The sequence below is a fragment of the Cervus elaphus genome, chromosome 10 (genome assembly GCF_910594005.1).
Source record: "Cervus elaphus chromosome 10, mCerEla1.1, whole genome shotgun sequence".
In the NCBI taxonomy this organism is placed as follows: domain Eukaryota; kingdom Metazoa; phylum Chordata; class Mammalia; order Artiodactyla; family Cervidae; genus Cervus; species Cervus elaphus.
The window spans coordinates 35,434,724-35,459,979 of NC_057824.1; the positions used below are offsets into that span (position 1 = coordinate 35,434,724).

At 52.6% G+C, this 25,256-nt stretch overlaps 1 protein-coding gene across 3 annotated transcripts; it reads right to left on the reverse strand.

Moving 5' to 3' along the window:
• Positions 1-9: 9 nt before the first annotated feature.
• Positions 10-23,501, reverse strand: ERN2 (endoplasmic reticulum to nucleus signaling 2). Of its 3 annotated transcripts, XM_043914526.1 has the most exons (23): positions 23,339-23,501; positions 20,798-20,903; positions 20,418-20,451; positions 20,122-20,194; positions 15,091-15,163; positions 14,879-14,986; positions 14,454-14,555; positions 12,900-13,164; positions 10,309-10,387; positions 10,069-10,216; positions 9,845-9,966; positions 9,002-9,157; positions 8,871-8,873; positions 8,568-8,739; positions 3,723-3,807; positions 3,406-3,595; positions 3,225-3,324; positions 2,943-3,142; positions 1,325-1,472; positions 1,108-1,235; positions 464-587; positions 313-380; positions 10-222 (listed from the first exon to the last, which is right to left on the reverse strand). In XM_043914526.1, exons 1-23 carry the CDS (start codon positions 23,420-23,422, stop codon positions 10-12), a joined length of 2,781 nt encoding a protein of 926 aa, XP_043770461.1. In that variant the 5' UTR covers positions 23,423-23,501. The 3 variants fall into 3 exon arrangements, with proteins under 3 accessions (XP_043770461.1, XP_043770463.1, XP_043770462.1); XM_043914528.1 differs by lacking the exon at positions 8,871-8,873 and having other exon boundaries at positions 8,568-8,736; XM_043914527.1 differs by lacking the exon at positions 8,871-8,873.
• Positions 23,502-25,256: the final 1,755 nt, after the last annotated feature.

Sequence of the window (25,256 nt, forward strand, 5' to 3'; positions counted from 1 at the left end):
CGGGAAGGCTCAGCTCCCCGCTGCCCCCGGGCTCGGCCCCCCGACCCCTGTGGGCGGCGGATAGTAAGGCAGGAAGAGGCTCTCGGAGGCACAGCTCCTCATGGCGCCGTGCGTGTGTAGCAGCAGCCGCGGGAAGCGGTTGGTGAAATACTGGACGAAGCTGTCCGGGACAGTGCCCAGCGTCTGCCGGACCTCCTCCGGGAGCTCCCTGTAGTGGTGCTTCTGGGGGGTCGGAGCAGAGAGCTGGGGCTCAGCCGGGCCAGGCCTCAGGCCTCCCCACTGGCCAGGCCCCTCCCGAGCCCCGGAACACACCTTGTTCCTCACAGCACGGAGCAGGTCTCGCACCGATGTCCCCTTGTACGACCGGAACCTTCTCAGATCTGTGGGCAGGGAAGGCATTGGCACAGCCGTCCCTGCTGGGGCGTCCCTTCGGCCTCCCGGGCCCCCCGAATCTGGCCTCTACCTGTCTGCAGCGGCACTGAGATGTGCTTGTGCCAGTCACTCCGGACCACCTCGGAGCCTCCCGCCTCGAGCGCTGTCACCAGGGGCCCCTGCTCAGGCTCCTTCTCCAGCCAGTCGCTGACATCCTAGGACCCACAGAGCTTCTGAGCCTCCTGACAGGGATTGGAGGCCACAGGCCAGGAGGGTCCAACGGCTGGGGGCGTGCAGCAGCCAGAGCTGCCTGGCTCAGGGTAAAGGATTGTTGCCTCCTGTTGAGTGGAGCTTCTCTGCTATGCAGGGGCTAATCCAACCTGTGACAGAGCTGCTGTTTTCCCCATTTTACAGACATGCAAACAGGCTCAGTGACTCAAGGTCACAGAAATGGAATGCGCTGTCTGGGCATGGGAACAGCATGAGCGACAACTAGGGCTGAAAGGCATGGTGTATGTCCTCACACCAGGGGCAGCTGGGCCTGGAAAGCGGTGCTGAGGAGACCGTGCAGGGCCGCGAGGGCAGCGTGTGGGAGTCTGGGCTCTGCCTTGGTTTAGATCAAGGAGCTGGGCTGCCTGGAACACATAGATGAGTCTCCTTCCTGCAGCCAATCTGGCTTCCCTTGTTGCTCAGAACCCAAACTCCCTGCGGCCTCTCTCCAGATTTCCAACTGACCTGGAAGAACTGGAGCTGCTTGGCTCTGCTCCAGAAGAAGGGGTGGGCCAGCACCTGGCGAGCGGCGGGGCGAGCCTGCGGCAGGGGGCTGAGCATGGCCTCCACCAGGCTCCGGGCGACGACCTTGTCTGCAGGGGCGAGAGGGAGGAGTGGTTTCAAGCCCCGCCAGCCTCTGCCTTGCTTACCCCCCTCCTCTGCCAGCCCAGGTCCCCCTCACCGTGGGCCTCTTCCTCCAGGTGAGCCAGACGGGGAGCCCCCGCAAGGATGTTTGCCTGACGATAAAGACTCTCTCCAAAGGGGTGGCTGCCACCGGAAAGTACATAGTAGAACACACAGCCTGCAGAGAAGATGTCCACTGCGCTGGTCTGAGGGCCAGAGGGACAGAGATGAGGAGGAGGGCTCTGCTCCAGGAAGTCTGCCTGGCTGCACCCTGCCTGGGGCTGGGGCGGCAGCCCGGGATTTGGTTCAGGCTAGAACTCAAGGATGCTTCCCAAGAGGCATCTTCATGACCCTACATTCCCTCCCCTCTGCACTGGTGAAAGGGATGCGTGGTTTTCATCCAGAGTCTTTGCCCCCACTGAGCCTCTAGTTTAGGTTCTCCATGCGTTATTCCTCCAGGTCTGGTGGGTGATGCTGACACATTCGAGTGAAACTGGCTGGGCGTGAGGCAATAAGGCAGCATTGGGGACTGTGATCTGGTACCAGCCCTGTCCATAGGTGGCCACTGGCAACTCAGCTGCAGCTGGTTGCCTACAGGGGACTTTCTAGGGTGGCAGAGCTTTTGATTTTGTGAAAGAATCCAGAAATCTAGACTTTAACCCAGAAGTTAAAATGGTGGCTGCAAATTTAAAAATTTAAAACCCACACAGGCTCCTAACATGAGCGCCCTGGTTCTTCGGCCTCCACATTGCCACTTCTAGCTCTCAACTTCAGGAGTGGGGGTGACTCTGGTCTCTTTGTGTGTTACTCTCATCCATGCCTACGACTTCCCTCTGAACACTGACTCAAAAATCTATGATCCTGGGTCTCCAAGTGCCTCCGGAGGTCAGAAACTGCTCTATGACAGTTACATTAGCTCGTGTGTGTGTGTGTGTGGGCTAAATCACTTCAGTCGTGTCCAACTCTTTGCAATGCCTGTCAGGTTCCTCTGTCTGTGGGATTCTCCAGGCAAGACTACTGGAGTGAATTACCAGTTCTTCCTCCAGGGGGTTCTTCCCGACCCAGGGATTGAACCTGCATCTCTTAAGTCTCCAGCATTGGCAGGCAGGTTCTTTCCCACTAGCGCCACCTGGGAAAACCATTAGCTCATCTGATGCTCCCCCAAACCCTCCAATCTGGGTGGCTCTCCACTCTGGCTTCACAGTAAAGTCACTGGGGGTCAGTTACTGGGTATAGGGCCTGGGCACCTGAATTTCTTCAAGCTCCTCAGTGACTACAGCACAGTAGAGATGAAAACCATTTTCTAGCTCAGTGCTTCTTAACCTCAGGACTTGACATTTTGGACCAGATAATTCTCGGTCCTGTAGGACCGTCCTGCGCATTGGGTGTCTCACAAGCATCCCTGGCCTCTGCCCCCAGGTGGCAGCAGCAACTTCCCTTTCCCCGCCAAGTGGGACGATCCACAATGTCTCCAGACATTGCCCAGTGATGGCAAAAGTCTCCCCTGGTTGAGAACCATTGCCCTAGGGGAAAAAGGGAGGCGTTATCCCCACTTTACAGACGAAGAAACAGGCCAGGAGGAGTCACTGAAGGCCACAGAGCGGGTGATCCAGAGCCCAGGCAGCAGAGACCCTGGGCGGGGAGGCCTGCCTGCAGCCTGGGGCGGCAGGACTCACAGGGCTGTCCGGAGGCGGGACCTGCAGGAGCTCGGGCGCCATCCAGCCTTCTGTGCCCGGGATGCCCGAGCGGAGGCTGAAGCTGCAGCGGCCGGCGGGCAGCTTCTTGCAGAGGCCGAAGTCTGAGAGGACCACTCTGCCCAGGCCCTGGCTGTCGGGCCCCGCAATGAGGACGTTGCCCGGCTTCAGGTCGCGGTGCACTGTGAGAGCAGAGCAGAGCTGAGAGCTGAGGGCTGAGGGGGGCAGGCAGGGGCTCGGAGGGAGGCCGGGAGGCGACGGTACCTATGTGCAAGGAATGCAGGTGAGCCAGGCCCGCCATCAGCTGCTGCAGCGCCGTCCCGGGCTCCAGGCCCCAGCCGTCCGGCTCCGGGTGTTCCACGTACTGGGGAGCAGTGAGGGGCAGAGCGTCAGCCCGCAGCCCCGGACCCCCGGCCCCGCTCCCACCCCGGAGCGCAGGCCTCACCTCCCGCAGCGAGGCCCGGCAGAGCTCCAGGGCGATGTAGTGGAACTGGGGTCCCCGCTCGGTGCAGAAGTAGCGGAGCACGTTGGGGTGCCTATCCGACTCCTGCAGCAGCTGCACCTCCCGCCGGACCAGGCTGAAGCACTCACGGAGGAGCCGCTTGACCGCCACCGCCCGCCCCTCAAACTGTCCCCTGGGTGGAGATCCAGAGGGCAGACGGAAAGGGAATCCTTAGGATCCACGCCCGCCTTGGGGTTCTTTAGAGTGGGGCTCTCCAAGGGACAGTGGCCACCTCAGCCCAGCTCCTGGCTGCCACTCACCGGAAGACAAAAGTCCCACTGGCCCCGCGGCCCAGGACATCCTTGGGGTTGAAGGAGATCTTCCCCACCACGGTGAGCTGCTCGGCTGGGGGAGAGGAGCGGGGGTCTCAGGGGGACTCTGCCCACAGCCGCCACCCCGCCCAGTCCAGACCCACCCCCCCAACCTCGGTCTTTCTCCGGCCTCCCGCTTCCATGCCCCGCCGGGTGCCAGACAGGGCCCATTGCCTCAGGCTACTGCTTACTCCAGGCAAGTGACCTAACCGCGGTGCCCCGGTTTTCTCATCTGTAAAGTGGGACTATGTCAAGGATCCTGCATAATATTACTGTGAGGATTAATGGAAAAAAGGGTGGGGACGAGGTCTATTCTGCTGTCCTCTTTCATCATTTTCCCTCTTCTGGCATTTTCTGCCCAGGTTTCTTTCCTTTCCCCACCTCCATCAGTTACTAATATATAAACCCTTTCGACTGAGGTATTAGATTCAAATAGGAAAGTGAATTTTGGCAGCCAGAAGCATGATGAAGGTGAAGGCTGTGGCAGAAAAGACTGTCCTGGGCGGGGATCGAGGGGGGCGGGGAGCGGTGGGCATGTGGATGCTGAACTGTCTAGAATTAGTTCCAGGGCAGCAGGGAGCCCCCAGAAGGCCTTGGCTTCCTGTTACGAAGGGTGGGGTTGGATTTTCCTGGTGGTCCAGCGGTTAAGATTCCGCCTGCCTAGTGCAGGGGAGGTGGGTTTGATCCCTAGTTTGGGAAGATTCCACATGCCCCAGGACAAGTAAGCTCACGCTCTGCAACTATGGAGCCCATACACCTAGAGCTTGTGCTCTGCAAGAAGAGAAGCCACAGCAATGAAAAGCCTGTGCACTGCAACTAGAGAGGTAGCCCCCTGCTTGCAGCAACTAGAGGAAGGCCTCAGAAGCAATGAAGACCCAGCACAGCCAAAAATAATTTTTTTTTTAAAGGGGTGGATGGGATTGGCTCAGGTGAGTGGAGGAATTGGGCAGTTACTGCTCTTCCTTTTGGGTCACCTGGGAGAGACCCCTCACAATGACCCAGGCATGGGGCAGGCTCCTGCTCAGCTCCAGGGGGCCCCATGCACACAGCTAAGTGTATCTGGTGCCCCTAGAGCTGTGTGCCCTTCCGTGGCCCTGAGAACACTCTCCCTAGGAAGAGCTGCCAGCTTTAGTCTCTCTAATCGGCTCTAGGAAAAGCAAAGAAAATCAGCATCAGGGATCTGTGAGCAAAGTATTAAGTATTAAGCTCAGCACTGCTCTAGGTTATTTGCTTAAACACTCTCTGCTGATGAAATGCAAGCAGTAAGTGAAATGTGTATACCCTGGACTCTCAGGAGTGTGGTCCTGAGGCTTGCTGGAAGCACATCACACACCAGTAAGCTGGGCCTGTCTCTCCGGCAGCTCAGAAAGCAGGGGCAGTGTTGTCGGAAAGCCTGTTTGAACAAACCCTGCTCAGCTGGCTCCAGCTGAGGGTCCCTGAGCTCTTCCGGCTCCTCTTTTGTACCACTCTGTACCACTCGCTTGGTTCTGGTTTCCTGTCTTTTTGCATGTCTGCCTCCCCTGCCTGGATGCCCTCCACGTGAGGTGAACACTCACTACGTGCTTTCTGGGTTAGATTCAGAACTAACTCTAGATTCAGGAGGACCCTCAGTGTTGGGAGGGAAGCCAGACTTCCGGCCATGAAGTTCTTGAATGCAGAAATAATGAATCAGGAGGCTCGGCCTGCACACACATATTCACCATCATTTGCTCAGCCTTCTATATGATGATAACAGACAAGCAACAAACACAGGAGGAGTTCTAAAGGAATTAAAAGTCATCATATGGTGGGGAAGTGATGTATGGTCAGAATCGCCTCTGAGATCCCCAGGAATATGTGATGCACTGTGTTGCTTCTTTTACACGGGTTGGGAAACCATTCAAGCCGGTTACCTACTTCATGGGCATTGCCAAAATTCAAACAGAGATACCATCCCAAAGTTGACCTGCTTTTGAGTTCCCGAGCTGCTACTTACTGGCTTTGTGAGTCTGGGGTGGGAGTGTCATGAACCTTTCTGCCTTCAATTTCCTCTTCCATAAAATCAGCATAATGATAGTATTATCCACCTCATGAATATGAGTTCATACATGCACAATATTTACAACAGGACCCAGTGTACAGTAAGTGCTATATAAATGTTAGCTCTCAGTTTTAGCTGGTTCAGGCTTGATTGTGCCCACTTGCTGCTGAATGTACCATGTGGCTAGTAGTCTTAGAGGACACTCTGCCAAGCACATGTAGATGCGTTTGTAGAGGTTACATGAGAGTGGGGCAGAATTCCACTGCAGATTTTGTGAACCATGAAAAGGTCCTGAGGAACATTCCTTTCCCTGCACCAAGAGGAGGACCAAGGATTCCAAAGTCAGAGTTCCTGACATAGAGGTCCTGAGAACACGTTAGGGGCTGCCACAGGTGTAGAGGGCTTTTTTGGAGAGTGGTTTTCGAAGCTTTCCTGCCATCTGCCACATGTGTTTATTTGACTCTCCCTGAATGAAAGATTTCAATACACTGGACTCCAAATTGCTGCATATTGGATGGGCAAGTCCCAGCCATTAACTCCGTCTGTCCCTCACACCTGCTCAGCACATATTCACTCTGCATACATTTATTGAGTTGAGAGCGCTGTTTAGGAATCTCTGGTGGCCAGTGTCAGTCACTAACTCAACAGGTAATTCCTGGGTCAAGCTCTGGGTCCAGATTGCAGCAGCAAGCAAGGCAGGCTCAGCCCGAGCACCCGTCCTCCGGTTTGCCACAGGCCCCACCACTCCCTATTCTCTCTCCTATGTGACTGCTTCGCTTCTTTGCTTTATTCACCTGACCCCCCTGTGAGCATGAGTGCGCAACCCTCCTTTCAGCTTTCAGGATGTGCACCCGGCTTTCTCGCATCTCTGAACCTTCACCTGTGCTCTTGGGGCCACCTGGAAGGCTCCTGCTCCACTCCGCCCTGTTCGCCTGGGTAATTCCTTCTTCTCTTTGGGATCACAGCCTAGACTTCACTTTGAGGACACTTCACATGTCCCCACATTGGAGCTCCATGACCCTCCTCTATGTTCCTACAGCTCCCTGAATCCTCCCATCCCCATCACAGCATTCATCACGGCACTTAATAATTACCAGTCTTTTCCATGCTTTCCTAGAAGTTATGAAAAAACCAAAGGAAAGCTTACTAAAACTTTAAAGAAAGTAAAGAAATAGAAAGGTTTCTTTTAAAGTGCAGAGGGAACTCAATACTATATAGAGATTGTTACCACTGAGTTTTGTCACAAAACGACCACGCTCCAGCTGGGTATTTTATTTCCTTGGATTCTTGTCCTGAAGCACTGATATTACTTTGATTGTTTTCTCACAGTGAGTAAAGAACTTTAGGTATTTAATGTAACAGGGGGGCCTGGATGAACCAGGGTTGGAATTCAACATCCTGTTTTCTCTTCCTCTGTGGGTTAGTGGTATCTACAGACCCACGAGGGGACTGAGATGATGTCTGGGGGAAGGAATTCCATCCCGTCAGTAACTGGGTCTAGTAGACCGTGGTGGTGAGGGACAACTTCGGGATGATGGGGGGAGGGACAGCAAGGTTTTTTGACAAGAACCAACTGGAACGATGTGGAGTCTGGGTCCTCTGGGGAAAGACTCGGCTTGAGTCAGAAGGTCCAAGGAGGAGTGTTTCAGGGTGCAATGGGGTGAGTGTTATGTGGAACCACCCAGAGCCAGTAAGGTGACCGGAACTGCAACCTTCAGGGCTCAGGCAACTCTGCCGTGGGGGGCTTTCTACAGGAGCTGCCCCCCAGGAAGGAAGCTGCTTTCCTCTCAGCACTGGGTGGGGGAGGGGTGGCGAACACAGGGGCAACTTTGGAAGCAGCATGGGAGCATCCCACCAAATGTGGGGCGGACTTCAGGCTGAGTTAGCGATGCAGCAGAGTAGCTCCAAGGTAGAAGGCAGCAGCTTGAGCAGTGCCAAAGAAGCAGGAAAGTAGCCTGAACTGACCAATAAAAGCACACGAAGTTCCCCTGGGGCATCCCACAGATTCCAGAGGAAGCTTGAAAGGGCTTCTTTATAGGATGAAATTGAGAGAAGAGAGGGAAAATGTTTAAAAAATAAAAAGCCCTAAAGAGAAAAGGAACCAAAGGGTACCTAGGTAATTTACTATTATTATTATTACAAAATATGACATTATTTTAACACATATTAATAACATCAGCTTGGCAAGATTTAATAATCGTGGTGATGGTAAACCTGTCATATGAGGTGATGTAATGGAGTAGGTGTTATCATTCCCACTTGACAGATGAGAAAACTGAAGCTCAGAGGAGTCAAGCAATTTATCAAAATTAACAGTTAGTGGACTTAGATCTATACCAGTTCTATCTGTATCCAGGGTCCCTGAACATAATGACAACAGTAAAAATGATGGCAAACATTTCTAGAGGGCTCAACTACACAGCAGGCACTATTCAAAGTTATCTCCTATTAACTCATTTAGGATTGGCTTCCCTGGTGGCTTCGTGGTAAAGAATCCACCTGCCAAGGCAGGAGACGTGGGTTGGATCCCTGGTCGGAAAGACCCCCTGGAGAAGGAAATGGGCAACCCACTCTGGCATTGTTGCCTGGGGAATCCCATGGACAGAGGAGCCTGGTGGGCTACAATCCAAGGGGTCACAAAAGAGTCGACACAACTTGGCAACTGAACAACAGCAGTCCCACTATAGGGCCTTCCAATAATCTGATTTTAGAGCTAAACCTGCTTCTCTCTTTTCTGTCCCTGATGCTGTCCTTTCTTGTTCACGTGAGCTCACCTTCAGGGTCTTCCAGTGGCTGGCCTTGCTCTGGGGGACTCTGAAGCCTCTTCTGGCTCTGAAGGGTGGTGTTGGAGGGCTGGGGCTGAGCATCCTGAGAGATGTGAGAAGGGCCTGCAGGTGCCAGGGGGGCCTGGTGCTGCTGCTTCTCTGCCAACTGCTGCTGCTGCTGAAACATGGGGACCTATGAGGGCTCGGCTCTCGCTGGCCAGCCCTGCCCCATGATGGGCCCAGAGGCTGTGCCTGAGATGGCCAGTCCCTGGAGCATTGGCATAAAGAGCACAGTATCGAGGGCCCTGGGAGCTGCTAAGAGGAAGGCAGGGGACAGAACTGGACCTGGGTGAGGGAGAAACTCGCTAAGTGGTCTTGGAGAGGAGCAGAGTCCCTCTGGGAAGACTGTAAGATGTACCTGAGGTCAGAGGTGATGGGCTTACCTGCCTCATTAGGAAGAGAATCCATCCTCCTAGGAAGAGAGCAGTGAGACTGGCTGCCAGCAAGTCTTGGGGTCCCAGGCCTGGATAGAGCTCTGAGGTTTTCTTTTCAGGATGTAGCTCCAGGTTCGGAGTTTCCTCCCGGCTCAGGCTCAGGAGCTGAGGACCAAGGGGCTTTCACTCTCAGCAGCCTCTCCTGCTATGGAACCCCTAACCCCTCTTCATCATGTAGTACAGGGCTGGGCTTAGCTTGAAAGGGTGGAGAGTGAGTGGGCTACATGATGGTAAGCCTGGCACTCTCCGTGGTGCCCGGAAATCGTGGTGCCCCAGGAGACCTGGGGTGTCACTAAAAAACCTGATACTCTTGGACTTCACCAAAAAATACAAATATCTACCTCCAGAGATTCTGAATTCAGTGAGGTTGGAGTGGGCTCCTAGGTGATTCTGATGAGCAAGCAGATTTGAGAATTATGTCATTTTGAGAAGAGAGCATGTCTGTTCCTTCTAACCTTGAACTATTAGTGACTCTTGTCCAGTCCTCTCCCAGGAGGGCATACTTTTATAGCTTTTCCATTTTCATTTTCTCACTTGATAAATCTTTTGCCACCTCTAAACTGAAGAATAAAGAAAACCGTGACCCATGTTTCACAATTTAGATAGCCAGTACCTTTTTGACACTTGGAACACTTTTTCTGGCAATAACAACAAAAGAAGTGTTTCTTCTGAGAAATTGTGAGGTCAGTTGACCCACCTCAAATGTTATGCCTAGAAGCCTAAGGAAAAGGTCCAAGGGCTGCCCACGCCTGTGGCATCTCCCCACAGGCCCTCTGCCCATCAAGCACTGACCTCCAAGAAGAGAGTTGGAGCCTGGATGCTTTCTGAGGGTCTGGTCCCAGAAGCCCCACTCCCTGGGGTGGGATGGACTCTCAGCATGGTGGTGTGCAGGACCGGGGGTGGCTCGTGGTGTCCTAAGGGGCAGGGGCAGGGTCAGTGGGCTGGAGGTGGCCTCAGCCTGCTAGCTCAGAAGCTGGGTTCACAGGTCCCTCCAGTCTGGGTGGAAGGGGTCTCACCAATGAGAAGCCACTGGCTGGGGAGGGCCACGCTGCCTGACGGGTATCTCACAGCAGTGCTCGGTGAGCCCTCTCGCTCTCCTGAGACTTGCAGTGTCACCTCCTCTGTGGTGGGGCCGTCGGTGGGGGCCAGCGTCAGTCCACGAGGCTGTGGCAGAAGATGGGGAGTCATGAGCGGTGGCGGGGGGCTTCTCTCCTGCTTCATCCCCTCTTTCCAGCCCCCCAGAGGCCCCTTCTCACCACTAGGGCCACCCCGGTGTGAACCAGTGCCTTAGAGACATAGAAGCCAGCTTCATCCTTTCCCACATACAGCGTCATCCTAGTGGGGGAGAGGAAAGGGGAGAATGAGTGATGGTGGTGGGCGGGTTCAGTCCCATAGTACTGGTGTGCTTATATTGTCCCCGCCCACACTTACTCTGGCCTGGGTCACGTGACTTGCATTGGCCAATGAGATGATACCACATGAGACAATCAGAGGCTTGAGAAATGTTTGTGCATTGGGGCTTGCCTTCTCATGGGGTTCTTTGGAACCCCGAGGCTACCACAAGAGGAAAACCAGGTTACTGTGTGGGGGTATGAGAGACCTTATTGATACCCCATAGGCCAAATAGTCCACTAACTATGAGATAGGTGAGTGAAGTCTTCTAGATTGTCCAGGCTCAGCCAAGCCACCGGCTGGCTGCCCAGACCAGAAGACCACTCAGCTGACCCACAGAATCTTGAAAAATAAGGACTGTTCATTCTGAAATCCTAAATTTTGGGAGTGATTGGTTATATAGCAAAAGCTAATGATACAAATTCTATAGTCATTGCTTCTAAATCTATTTCTAGCCCAGACCTCTTCCAGGAGCTCAGTTTTCTAAATATGAACTCATCACCTCATTCCTTACCTGCTTCTCTTCCTCTTCCCCTCTTTTTCCTTCTATTCCTCCTCCCCTAATTCCTCCTCCAGTGTGCCCTACCTTTGAAAACAACAGCACTCATGTGCTTCTAAAACCTGAGGACAATTGGTGACTCTTTGCTCACAATCATCAAACTTTCTAATCACCAAATACTGTCTTTTCCTCTTATGTCTGTTCAGTTCAGTTCAGTTCAGTTCAGTCGCTCAGTTGTGTCTGACTCTTTGTGACCCCACGAATTGCAGCACGCCAGGCCTCCCTGTCCATCACCAACTCCCGGAGTTTACTCAAACTCATGTCCATCGAGTCAGTGATGCCATCCAGCCATCTCATCCTCTGTCGTCCCCTTCTCCTCCTGCCCCCAATCCCTCCCAGCATCAGGGTCTTTTCCAATGAGTCAAATCTTCGCATGAGGTGGCCAAAGTACTGGAGTTTCAGCTTTAGCATCAGTCCTTCCAATGAACACCCAGGACTGATCTCCTTTAGGATGGACTGGTTGGATCTCCTTGCAGTCCAAGGGACTCTCAAGAGTCTTCTCCAACACCACAGTTCAAAATCATCAATTTTTCAGCATTCAGCTTTCTTCACCATCCAACTCTCACATCCATACATGACCACTGGAAAAACCATAGCCTTGACTGTTAGCCTCCACTTATTTCCATCTCCAGTGTTTCTGTCCTAGTCCAGAGTGTCTTCATCTTTTGCCTGAACTAATGCAATGTTCTGTGCCTGCTTCCTCCCCACAAGACTAAGACACTCTTTACACTATAGCCAGTTATCTTTCTGAAATGAAAATATGATCAAATCACTTCTTTATCTAAAATATTCCAATGGCTTCTCCTTAACATTACCCTAAACCCTTCAAATGATCTGATAAGATCCCTGTTTAACAGCCTCAGACCTTATTCTCTGCTCCAGAGCTGTGCCCCAGCCTTGTTTTGCTAACTGACTCTGTTTCCTGGTTGCCATGATCTGTCTCTTGTTTTCTCTTCACCCTTTTGGTTTCAATTTGTATGTCCCTTCCTCTAGGAAACTTTCTATGATTGGCTCCTGCCCCCAGTCTTGATTTAGGTGCCCTTTTATACATTCCCATGATACACTATACTCCTCTTATCTCATCCCTTGTCATACCATATCATGATTACCTCTTTACATACCCGTCTCTTGCACTAGATTCTGAGATTTCTGTAGGTCGGAACACTGGCTATATTACTGTACTCCCAGAGTCTAGCAAGTGATTGCTATGTAGCAAGTGCTCAATTAATATTTGGAGAACCAACTGAATGAATGGATAATCCCTGGTTTTCCCAGTCTGTCTCCTGGCTCCCCAAGATGGGGACACTAAGGTATTCAGTGTTACAAGGAAGGGTCATTTTTAAGGTTTTTAAAAATCAATAAACACATGTGCCTTTGTGCTTAGTCCCTTCACGCGTGTTCAACTCTTTGCAATGCTGTAGACTGTAGCCCACCAGACCCCTCTGTCCATGGGAATCTCCAGGCAAGAATACTGGAGTGTGTTGCTATGCCCTCCTCCAGGGGATCTTCCCAACCCAGGGATGGAACTCGCATCTCCCGCATCTCCTGCATTGCAGGCAAATTCTTTACCACTGAGCCACCGGGAAAGCCCCAATAAACACATAGTACCTACCAATCAGAACAGATGCCAGCTGAAGCACTGCGGTGGAGATATGGAGGCCCTTCCCTGGCCAGATTTTACCCTATCAGTTGCTGAACGGTGAGGCCATCCAGGGGTCCTGGGAGCACATGGTGGGCATGCAGAGCACTGCTTATTTACCAAACTGTTTGAAATATTGTGATCCTTGGTTCAGCTGTACTGTTGTATCATGGTTGGACATCACACCTGCCCATTGGACCTGGGCTACACCTGGGCTTCCAGAAGCTCCTCCCCGGCCCGCAGACATGGGTACTTACAGCAGCTGGGTGTCTAAGGCGGAGAAGTGGGTGGCTGTGTCCCGGGGGCCTGAGGCTGGCAGCCGGATGTGGCCCCAGCGGAGGGCGAGGAAGTGCAGGGTGTCTCGAGCCAGTGTGAGGTGGGGTAGCTGGCGCAGGTTCTCTTGGTGCCATGCGTAGATGCCCACCACGGGGACGCCCAAGTCCTGCGTCCACAGCACCGCCCCGCTTCCTGGGTCCACGGTCAGCAGCAGGCCCATCCCACAGGATGCCAGGTAGCTCACGTCTGCCGGGAAAGATGGTTGCAGAGGTGTGGTCAGGGTGTCCTGCCCTGAGGCACTTTGGAGCATCTTGGGGTGGGGAAGCTGCTTTGAGGGCAGGCTGTCCGCAGGGCCCCTCACGTGTGTGGAGGTTGGGAGAGATCACCTGCAGGGTTATCAGGACATGGGACGTTCACTGGGTCGCTTTGATCAGGCTCAACGGGACAGTTGTGTAAGATGTAGGGGTGAGCTGGAGTCATCCAAAGGAACTCCGGTGTGTGAATCAGTCCTTGTCACTTAGGATGTGGGGGAGTCAGTCATGGTCTGGCTGTTGGTCAGTCAGGGTGGTCTGGACACGTGGGTAACATGGGAGTCATTTAATGTGAAGGGGGCTCAGTTAGGGGCCTTGTGGGTGTCAGCTGTGATGTGTCAGGGTCGCCTGTGTGAGTTCTCAGGTGGAATGGTGGAGTCACGGTCTGAGAGTGGCCTAGGGCACCTTCGGGGTCATTCAGGCATTCAGGTAGGGCAGTTACTATTACTTTTTTAAACACAACATGATTATATTTTAATACACAACCAAAATACTGCATGCCAGAGTAAACTGATGACAATAAAATACCGTGTTTCATTTGCACTGCATGACAAATGTTTGACACCCTTAGTCATAAATGAGTTCTTAGAAACCAGTAACAAAGATATTGATATACTAAGGGAAATGAAGAAAAAAAACCCCAAAAAACAGAAGGAAATGAAATAACACCAGTGACTACTATGGATTAAGCATACATGAAGATGACTGAGCCGAACAATAACAGAAGAAAAGCAATTTCTTTGTAATATTATATTACCCAAAATTAAAAATCTATCATTTGTACAGTTTTAGGAAGCATACCCACACACGGAAGGGCAGTCATTGTGTCAAGGCGGGGTGGTGACTCTGGGGACGGTCACTCAGGGTCATCTCTCAGGGATCCTTCAACACTGGGGGTCAGTTGGGACACACGGGGACTGCTCAGGTGTGCGGGGGTTGCTTGGGGTCACTTGGGGTCTGGGGAGCACCCGGGGTGACCTGGCTGGGCTCATGGGATGTGTGAAGGAGTCAAGATGCTAAGAGCTTCTCAGGGTACCGGAGGGTCAGGCTGCGTGTTGAGTGGGTGACTTAGGCAGTCCATCAAGGGGGCATCGTTCAGTATGTGGGGTCCCCCAGGGGGTCAGATGGGCCTGAATGTGGTGGGGCTTGGTCGTGGATGCCACTCAGGGTTCCTTGAGTTGGGGACCTTGCTCTAAAGTGGGGCCAGGGCAGGGGGACACTCACATTTACCAGGCGAGCCATCCACGGGGGGTGCGGAGTAGCGGCGGAAGGTGGTGTTCCAGCGCAGGGCCGGGGTCCTGGGGTCGTGCATGGTGACCGTGTACTCTGGGGACACCCAGAAGCAGGGTTGCCAGGAATGCCCACGTGACACTCCTCCACCCCCACCCGGGGGACATCATTTTGTGGAGGCAGGGGCTTCCTGAGCACCCAGCCTGGAGGCCAGACTCTGTGAGCATCACTGCAGCCGAAACCAGGTCTGTTTCGTTACTGCCGTGCCCCTGGCTCCTTGTTCAGTGCTCAGTGACATGTTTGTCGACTGGCAGAGTGATTGACTGGCCTGAACTCGGCATGGAGAGCAATTGCCAGGCCTGGGCAGAGCCAAAGCAGGGGCTTTCCAGAGCTTGGGGAGCAGCTGGGGTCTGACTCACGTGTCCGGCCGATGTAGAGGCGGGGGGTAGAGGGTCGCTCTGTGGTCAGCGTCATCTGCGTCTTCCCTGACTCAGGGTCCACCACAAACCAGGCATCCTGCTTCCGGCCTGTGGAGGTGGGAAGGGTGCCCGCTCTCTAGGTGAGCCGGAGAGGGCATGCAGCCTGTCCGCGCTGTGCCCCGCTGGCCCAACGGGACTGGAGGGGTGCTTACCTGTGTAGAAGACGCCATCAGAGCTGCGACACGGGGAGGCGTGAACCAGCTCAGGGATGGTGAAGGGCAGCCTCTGGGGAGCGGGAGGAGCAGAGAAACACATGTAACCTATTTTCTGGGCACAACAATGATCATATCCATTTCCCGAGAGGCTGAGTAACTTGGCTAATGTCACACAGCTGTAGGTAGCAGAGTCAGCTTCCAGAACCCAAACACTTAACCACTCTGCTACACGATCTCCGAAGGAGCTGCAGAAAATCCCACCCCCAGCACCAAGATGCCACCTGATCATGCGCTCCTGAACTAATAACCTCAGAAACACTTGCTGAGACTTGAAAATTTCAATGGCCATGACAGCCTCAGAGATGCTGGAAAACTGTGCCAGATTAAGTGACACCCAGGAGACATGGCTGGCTTCCCTGATGGCTCAGAGGGTAGAGAATCTGCCTGCAATGCAGGAGACCTGGGTTTGATCGCTGGGTCAGGAAGATCCCCCAGAGAAGGGCATGGCAACCCACTTCAATATTCTTGCCTGGGAAATCCCACGGACAGAAGAGCTGGCGGGCTACAGTGCATGGGGCTGCAAAGAGTCGGACACGACTTAGCGACTGACACTTTCACTTTCAAGAGACATGAGGACCAGGTGCAAGGGGTGGTCTTGGTTCAAGTTCTGGACTGAAAACTATAAAGCACACCATTGGGACACTTGACAAAATTAATACGGGACTTCTCTGGCAGTCCAGTGGTTAAGAATCCACCTGCCAATGCAAAGGATATGAGTTTGATCCCTGGTCTGGGAAGATCCCACATGCTCCACAGTAGCTAAGCCCGTGCCCTGTAACAGCTGAGCCTGAGTGCTCTGGAGCCTGTGAGATGCAGCCAGAGAGTAGCCCCACTTGCCACACAACCAAAAACAAATGATTAAGTAAGTAAAGTCTTTTACAAATGAAAAATTAATATGGACTGTGGGTTAGATGACACTATTGCATCAATGTTAAATCTCCTGATTTTGATAATTTACACTCAGGTTGTGTAGGAGAAAGTCCTTGTTTAGGAATACACAATGATGCTTTAGGAATAAAGAGGCAGAATGTCTGCAACTCTTTCTCAAAGAGTTCAGAAAAAGAAATTTTATATATACACATGTAATAGTGTCTATCTATATCTATAAACTATATATCTATAGTATTATCTGTCTATATCTATTAAGATAGAATAATATGAATTTTATATATATGAAAGTGAAAGTCACTCAGTCATGTCCGACTTTTGCGAACCCATGGATAGTCCATGGACTTCTCCAGGCCAGCATACTGGAGTGGGTAGCCTTTCCCTTCTCCAGGGGATCTTCCCAACCCAGGGATTGAACCCAGGTCTCCCACATTGAAGGCGGATTCTTTACTAGCTGAGCCACAAGGGAAGCCCAAGAATACAGGAGTGGGTAGCCTGTCCTTTCTCCAGCTGGTCTTCCTGACCCAGAAATCAAACCGGGATCTGCATTGCAGGCAGATTCTTTACCAAATGAGCTACCAGGGAAGCCCTTTATATACGTGTGTGTGTGTATATATATATATATATATACACACATGTAATATTATCTGTCTATATCTATCTACTAAGAGAAAATAATAAAGTGAAAGTGATAAGACGTTAAAAAAATTGATGTGGCTGGGTAAAGGGAATAAAGAATTGCTCTGTACTATCCTTGCATGTTTTCCTTAGGTTTGAAATTATATCAAAGTGAAAAAAATCCCCACACTCCACATACAGAGCTCTTAGAAGACAGTGCCCCAGGCACAAACATGGACTGAGTCAGGACGGACGACAAAAGAAGGCAATACACCTATAGTTGGCGTGTAAGGTTAGTGCTGTGATGGGAGAGCACGGACGCTGAGGGGACCTGATGCAGGTGTGAGGGACGGAAGGACTGGAGGAAGACGTTCAGTAGTTCATTCATTCATTCAGTCATTTCACCTATTACTAGCTGGGTGCTGGGGCCCAAGTGCCTATCTGTACAGAGTTACATTTCTGGTGTGTGTGATAATAAACAAAAACACATAAACGACAATACCAGGGAGTGGTAACTGTTATTAAAACAAACTCAGAAAACTAGGATAGAGGGTGACTAGAGATGCTGTTTCACATAGCGAGGTTAGAGAGTGAGAACTCCAGCCAAGCGAGTAGTGAGGCTCAGGAGCACGTGGAGGGCAGAGGGACAGAATGCTGAGACCACCGGCAGGGACACCTACCTGCGAGCCCAAGTGGCAAGTTTGAGGAACAGCCAGTGCACTGGGAGTGGGGATGGAGAAGGGCAGACGGAAGTGGAGGCAAGCTGGAGGCAAGATCACAGGTTGGGAAGGAGTTTGGATTTTAAATTGGGCTTGGGGGGATGAATAGGAACCAGCTTGGGGAGGGGGAGCATGTTTCACAAATAGTCTGGTTCTCCTTCTGGGCTCCTGGTGAGATTACCCGTCTTTTCCTGCTTAAAGTGGGCACAGCCATGAAACCCACTTTAGCCAAAGGGAGGGCGCAGAAGAAACCATGTCATTTTCCACTCTCTTCGGTGTGGGAGAAGCTTGGGTTGAGACGGAGCATCTGACAGCTTGGGTCTGCAGGAGACCATAGTGGACAGAGCCCCCGAGGACCCACATGGGTCACACGGTGTGAGCAAGAGAGCAAGCCCTGTGGATCCACGAGGATGTGTGTGCTGTGACTACAGCGAGCAGGAACCCAGGCAGTCTGGAACCCTTTGGGGAAAATCTGGGTGAAGCCCCAGAGCTGGCATATTCAAGAAATCAATCAGTGTGAGTGTGTGCACGTGTGTGTGCATCTAGGTGCCCGTGGGTGAGTGAAGAGGCTGCAGGAGTGAGCCGGCTCTGATGTGCTTGGTTGGGGCGACTGGACTTTATCCTAGAGGCATGGGGAGTGATGTCACCGACAGCCACACCTGCCCCATAAGACCTGATGGTGGACCCGGAGCTGGATGAACAGGCGGTCTGCTCTCTGCCTCTCTCCCGGGAGACATACGGTGTGGATTCCATCAATGGGCGCCCTGTGCTCTGGCTTCCAGTGGGGCGGGGATCAGGGAAGGGGCAGGGACAGGGAGAGGGTTCCCTGGGCTCCTCTCCCAGAGTCATCGTGGGCTGGCTGTGCCTCTCCCCCAAAGGCCTCCTGGCACGTGGTCCTCTCCCCAAACCCCTCCCAGCTCCAGGTAGTGACAACTGCTTCCCCCATTGGCTTAGAGCTGATAAATAGCACCCCACGGTACGGGCCATAGGACTCGGCACCCTGCCTTCTGGTCTCCTACCCTCGGCCCCCTGGGTAGCTCAGCTGGTGAAGAATCCGCTTGCAATGCAGGAGATGCTGGTTCAATTTTTAGGTCGGGAAATTCCCCTGGAGAAGGGGTAGGCTACCCACTCGAGATTCTTGGACTTCTCTGGTGGCTCAGATGGTAAAGAATCCACCTGCTATGAGGGAGACCTGGATTCTATCTCTGGGTTGGGAAGATCTCTTGGAAAAGGGCATGGCAACTCACTCCAATATTATTTGGGCAAGCTTCGGGAGATGTTTCGGAGAGATGGTGAGGGACAGAGAGGCCTGGCATGCTGCAGCCCATGGGGTCGCAAAGAGTCAGACATGACTAAACAACAACAGGCCCATCTTTGTAAGTAACCCCATTAATAAAACATCCTCAGCTCTCCAGTAGGAGTGTGCTGTCTGTTTGCTGGGGCCTGCCTGTAGGACACACCATGGGCACACCAACATTTCTTATCAATTCAGTTTCCTAATCACAGAGTAAGCCCGTCCTGGCAGGCCTCCCATGGCACAGTCAGAGCTCTGACACTTCCGGCCTCTGCTCTTGGCCATATGACCAGCTTTGGCTGGTGAGACATTAGCGAATGTGTTACAGGCGGCCTCCCTACCTAGGGGTTCCGAACCCACAGATTCAACCAACTGCAGATTGAAAATATTTTTTTGGGGGGAAAAAAAAAGCTGCAGAAAGTTCCAAAAAGCAAAACTTGACTTTGCTACACACCTGGCAACTACTTACATGACATTTACATTGTATTAGGTCTTATAAGTAATCTAAGATGGTTTAAAGTATATGGGAGGATACCTTTAGGTTATATGCAAATACTGTGCCATTTTACATAAAGGATTTGAGCACCCTCTGATTTTGGTGATGGGAGCTTGACCTGGAACTGGTCCTCTGTGGATACCAAGGGATAAGAGAATAAGCAAAACTTGAAAACTGCTCAGGCCCTGGCCTTGCCCCCTCCTGCTGCTTCTGATTCCCTTGCTGATACCATGTAAACAAGTCCAGGCTTGTCTGCTTAAAGATGAGAGACCCCTGGCCCACTGGCCCCTGTCAAAAGCCAGCCAACTACCAACCAGCTTTCAGAAAAAGAGCCAGCTGACCGACAGCTGACCACAGATGCTTGAGCAAGACCACCCAGCTGAGTCCAGCCTAAGTCGTCATCCCACGAAATTGTGAGTTAAATAAATTGTCTGCATTTGAAGTTTGAGTTTTGGGGTGATGTGTTATTAGCAAAAGGTAACTGATACATGGGTTCTCCAGCAGTAAACAATCCACTGGCCAATGTAGGAAACGCAGGTTCGACCCCTGGGTAGGGAGGATCCCCTGGAGGAGGGCTTGGCAACCCACTCCAGTATTCTTGCCTGGAGAATCCCAAGGACAGAGGAGCCTGGTGGGCTGCAGTCCATGGTGTTGCAAAGAGTAGGACATGACAGCAACTAAACAACAACTAATACATAGGTTTCCCCTAAAAACCCTCAGAGCCCCTGGAGAAGCTCCTGGCACTCTCAGAGACCGGAGAGTCAGCCTGCTCTACAGATACAGCCAGAGTCACCCCCATCCCCAACATTGCCAGGCCCCCCAAACAGCCTTGCCCTAGGGCTCTCAGACTTCATCCTCCGCAGGACACTCAGATTCTGGCCCGACAGCCCCCTCCGTGCCCTGGCTAACAGAAGCCCTGACCCTCGCCCATCCAAGCACTGTGTGAAACACACCATTAATCCTTGTTGTTTCTGGGTCCCCAAGATGTACAGGCTGCCATCAGCTGGGTCTGAGAGAAAGACTGTCCTGTGGGGCAGAGGAATGGGGGAAGGTTGGTGCACGCTGCCTGATTCCAAGAGGGCCCCTTCCCTCCAACTCCCCTGCCAGTAGGAACCCACCCCCCACAGGAGGCACCGCAGAGCTCCAGACCCAAATCTCTTCCCTTCCTTCCAGCCCACCTGCCCCTCCAGGCAACCCTGCTTCCCCATCTCCCAGCTGTCTGTGCCTTGAGAGAGCCCAGTCCACTTACTCTGTGACGTACATTGGCCCCTGGATGATGGGATCTGCAGGGACAAGGACACGGCCGTGAGCATCCCCTCCAGACTCTCCGTTGAAAGGCATACCTCACATTGGTGCTTACCGTGTGCCAGACACCAGGCAAGCATTTTGTCATGAGCATAATGCAGTACCTCTCCTGTAGGTAGGGTCGTCACCCTTGGCCCCATTTTACAGGTGAGGACATTGAGGCTCAGAGATGCGAAGTGACTTTTCCAAGGCCACACAGTCTGGGTAAGTGGTAACGCTGCCTGAAGACACCTGCATATTGGATTCTAGACCCCATGTTCTTATCCTGAGGTGACCTCCCCAAGCTCGAGGTCCAAGGAGAGAGGAGTGACAGCCCTTCTTTACCATCTTTCAGCGTCCACTTCAAGTCTCCTGTCTGCTTGCTCAGTGCGTGGAGACTTCCATCCAGGGTGGACACAAACAGGAGGTTCTCTGGAGTGAAGCTCTGAACCTGCAGTGGAAACAAAGCCACCTCCTCTGAGAGGCCTGGGACCACCCTAGCCTTTGTTCCAGGCAGGGACTCGCTGTCCCCCAGAGGGAAACAGAAAGAAGGTTGGATGATTAGGAAAGTTCTTGGTTCCACCCCCTGATCTCCAAGACCCTAGAGAGGGGTGACAGTGGGAGTTGGGGGCCTGGCTCCTTTACAAAAGGACATCAGTGACTCTTACAGCCTCCCTAAGAGACTGATGCTTTTATTAAAAATTTTATTTGGCTGAGCTGGATTTTAGTCGCAGCATGAGCACTTCCCTGGTGGCTCAGACAGAAGAGAATCTGCCTACAATGCAGGAGACCCAGACTCAATCCCTGGGTCAGGAGGATCTCCTGGAGGAGGAAATGGCAACCCACTCTAGTATTCTTGCCTGGAGAATTCCACAGACAGAGGAGCCTGGAGGATTATAGTCCATGGGGTCGCAAAGAGTTGGACATGAGGGACTAACACGTTCATTTTCACTTGAGGGCTCTTGGTTTGGCACGCAGGATCTAGTTCTCTGATCAGGGATCGAACCCCGGGCCCCTGCATTGGGAGCACAGAGTCGTCAGCACTGGACCACCACAGAAGTCCAGAAGCGGTTCTATTATTATTACCACTGTGTAGGTGAAGGAGACTAAGGCTCAGAAAGGTTAGGTAATTAGCCAAAAGCCACACAGATAAACGGCAGGACTGGGACTTGAACCACCGTCTCTCTGGTTCCAGCCCCTGGTACCTTTCTCCTTTGCGTCCCTGTCTGCCTCTCTGGGGATGACCCATTCTGCCCGCCCGTCCCACCCCCCTCCACCCCCCACCCCCCTGCGCCCCCGCCCCAAACCGGCCCAGCTACTTTTGGTGCCAGCCTCCAGGGGGCCCCCTGGACCAAGGCTGGGGGTGGCCACGGCAGGGAGGCTGGCGCTGCCCTAGCGTCTGGCCCCCGCTGGGCTAACTCACCTGCTCCAGCCCTTCCTTGAGCAAACAGGGTGGAGCTGAGCTCCCAGCAGGAACTCTAACATCCGGGTGGCCCCGCCGCACCTCTGCAAAGGCCACATCCTGCCCCAGACCCTCAGGTTTGGGGACAAGCCAATGGTTTTGGAGTCGAGTCAGGAAGCTGCCTCTGAGCCTCTTTTCCCACCCTGTTTTGTGATCTGCGACATGGCAGGAGGGAGACTGTCCTGGGCAAGAAGCTGCAGACTGAGTCCACAGTCGAGTTTTGTTTGACCATCAGTGGGTTTAAAATTTTGTCTACAGTTAGCTACCAGTTTCTAACAACTGGAAATATTTCACTTAAAAAGTGAAAAAGTCAAGATTTGACTCAAAAAGTCAAGATTTCTAATTTTTGTCGTTTCTAGCTTTTTTTCTCATTTTTTTCCCCTGGAAACACCCAATCTGGCCACACTATGCTCACATTCCTAGATGGCAGCCGTGGGGTGGGTTCCAAGCTGGAAGTGGCCCTGGGGTGGAAGGAGCAGTTGCCTCTGTGTGTGTGTGTGTGTGTGTGTGTGTGTGTGTGAGTCGCTCAGTGGTGTCTGACTCTTTGCTACTCCATGAACTGTAGTTGCCTGTGTGTGTGTGTGTGTGTGTGTGAGAGAGTCGCTCAGTGGTCTGACTCTTTGCTACTCCATGAACTGTAGTTGCCTGTGTGTGTGTGTGTGTGTGTGTGAGTCGCTCAGTGGTGTCTGATTCTTTGCGACCCCATGCCTGCCAGGATCCTTTATCCATGGAATTCTCCCAGCAAAAAGACCAGAGTGGGCTGCCATTCCCTTCTCCAGGGGATCTTCCTGACCCAGGGTTCAAACCTGGGTCTCCCCGGTTGCAGGCAGATTCCTTACCGGCTGAGCCACTTGGGAACAGTTGCCTCTGGAAGCCCAGTAACTGTTCTGGGGGTTATAGGTTAGACTCGGGGATTGTAGTCCTGGCTTTTCCCTCTCACTGCATTTCTGGACTTTTCCGCTCTGGGCACGGTCGAACCAGATTCCCATAGGTCCAGCTTACTTCTCCCAGAAGTTGTAAATTCGGGGTCCAGTCACTGGTAAGGGGGAGCGCTGCGATCCGCCTAAACTTGTCTGTAAAAATGGGTTTGTGGGCGCACGTCTCCACAGGGGACCTTTAAAGTTCCAAGGAAGCCGGGTTCCAGAAGTTTTAAGAGGCCCGTCAGGAAAGCGAGGGCCCCCTCCCTCGGGCTGTTTCCTGGACCCACACCCCCATGCCGCAGAAGGGACGGGGTGCTGGGTCTCCTCTGCAGCTCGTGGGGCAACTGGCAACTCCCCCAGACGAGGAGGTTTCCTCCGGCAGGGGCTGACTTGGGGCCACCCGGACCCGGGGGAGGGCGAGGCGCCCCCTGTGGCCCCGCCGCACCCCTGGACGCCTGAGCCCCCGACCCGAGCTTGGAGGCTCCGCGGCCGCCCGCTTCTCACCTGGGGCCTGAGCGTCCCGAGGAGCGCCGCGAGCTGAAGCAGGAGCGGGGGCCACGGGCCGGACCCCCGGGCCGCGCTCGCCATAGCCCGCGCAGACGGCGGCCGCACGGCTGGCCCGGTCCCTCGGTGCCTCCGGGGAACCGCCCGGCCCGCCCGCCCGGAGGAGACTCCGCCCCAGGCTGGGCCAGCTGGGCGCTCGGGGCCGGGGCGCAACCTCAGCGGCTGTTCCCCTCCTTCCCCTGCCCTTCCCATCGCACTCACACCCGCGTCCCCCGGACACCTCGCGAGGGATGGCTCCGAGCTTTCCTGGGAAAGGCATTTTCCCCACGGAGGCCCTTAAGGAGAATTGCCCACCCGCCAAGTATTGTACTAAGTGCTTTTACATCCGTCATTAACTCACTGACTCTTCACGGCACTTCCAAGGTAAAAACTGAGGCTGCGAATTCGGATTCTAACTCAGACGTCTGACCTCAGAGCTTGTGCGGTTTGTTACTATGCTAGAGGCCTCTACTGAGAGATGATGAAATACAGATCAATTACTCGTTCAATAAATATTTATGACGTTAAATTAATTAAATTAAATATGTAATCTCAGCCTGGGAAGCAGGAAAGATAAAGTCCCTGTTTTCACAATACTTAACGATTCTAAGCGTTAGATGGACCTCCCTGTTGACTCAGGAGTAAAGAATCCACCTGCAATGCAGGAGATGTGGGTTGGATCCCTGGGTCGAAAAGATCCCCTGGAAAAGGAAATGGCAACCCACTCCAATATTCTTGCCTGGGAAATCCCATGGAAATCTGTCACTGCCTTCTCATATAGTTTTCCCATCCCCAGCACTTGAGCAAGAATTCCTGTCTCTGGCTTTGTTTTTAAAAACCTACCAGATCTAAGACATCCTCTAACCATCAATATGGTTAGCTTTGGAAAACCCGACTGCCTGATGGTGCAAAACTTCTTTTAGAAATAAGTACATCATGAAGCCTTTGGTTCACTTGGTTACTCCCTCATGCTTAGTTGGTCCAAGACCCCCAAATCAGCATAATAAACTTAACGTCATAACAAAAGTGACTGTTTGTCATTCTAGAAACCAACCCAAGCTACTGAGCCAGTGAATGAGCCTGCCTTTATGCTTTATATTTTGTACTCTGTACATCAGTTTTAAAATATTCATTGTGTTTCTTAATTATGCTTGGGTTCGTGGGATTTTCTCATGCGATAAATTTGATTTACATAGAATACAAACAAGTGAACTGGTTTAGGTAGTTTGTGTATGTGATGATATAAGTAACACATTCACCAAACTTAGCAAAATTGTGAAAAATATCTGAATTAGAAAACTCATTCATGTTTTCACCTCTCGGAAGCACAGCATCTCTGTTAACATTCTGTTTCATTTCCCCCAGTACTTTTTCCCCTGTGCCTATGTGTCTGGTGGGTACTGTGTTGAAATATTAACAGTGTTTTCCCCACCAGAGCTTCTTTTTCCCCTGACAGCCCTTTGCCTATTTGAATGAGGCTGTTCTGACTCTATTGCCTCAGAGAAGGGATATGGAAGCAGAAAGAGAGAAAAAGAAGCTTCTTTTACCTTTTGAGTATTTTTGTAACTCGTAGCATGAACCTAGATTTAAGAGAATGAATAATGAGAGTGCAGCAGAGTCTCCAGACACGAAGAGCAAGGAGGAGCAAGGGATGAGAAGATGCCGCAGTCCCTGGGAAAGGGGGACCACTCTGTAGCCCCTTCACTCAAGGACAGGCCCCCACGTAGACACGTGGGATCCAAGTGCAAGGGGATCTGGGTCTTACTTCCTGGATAGAAATGCTGCGTGCTGTGTCTGAGCAGAGGGGGCGCTAGGGAGGTTCCCACCGCCTAGTGTGATATGGAGGTGTGGGCGTGTGTGTGCTCAGTAGTGTCTGACT

Bases quoted from the DNA above. Each gene is read 5' to 3' on its own strand.
- ERN2 (XM_043914526.1), bottom strand. From the start codon at position 23,422: ATGGCGAGCGCGGCCCGGGGGTCCGGCCCGTGGCCCCCGCTCCTGCTT. The intron at 13,165-14,453 runs GTGAGTGTCCCC...CTTTCCCGGCAG, and splicing joins GGATGGCTCGCCTGGTAAAT to ACGTGAGCTACCTGGCATCC. The intron at 3,325-3,405 runs GTGAGGCCTGCG...ACTGCTCCCCAG, and splicing joins GCCGGGCCTCGCTGCGGGAG to TACGTGGAACACCCGGAGCC.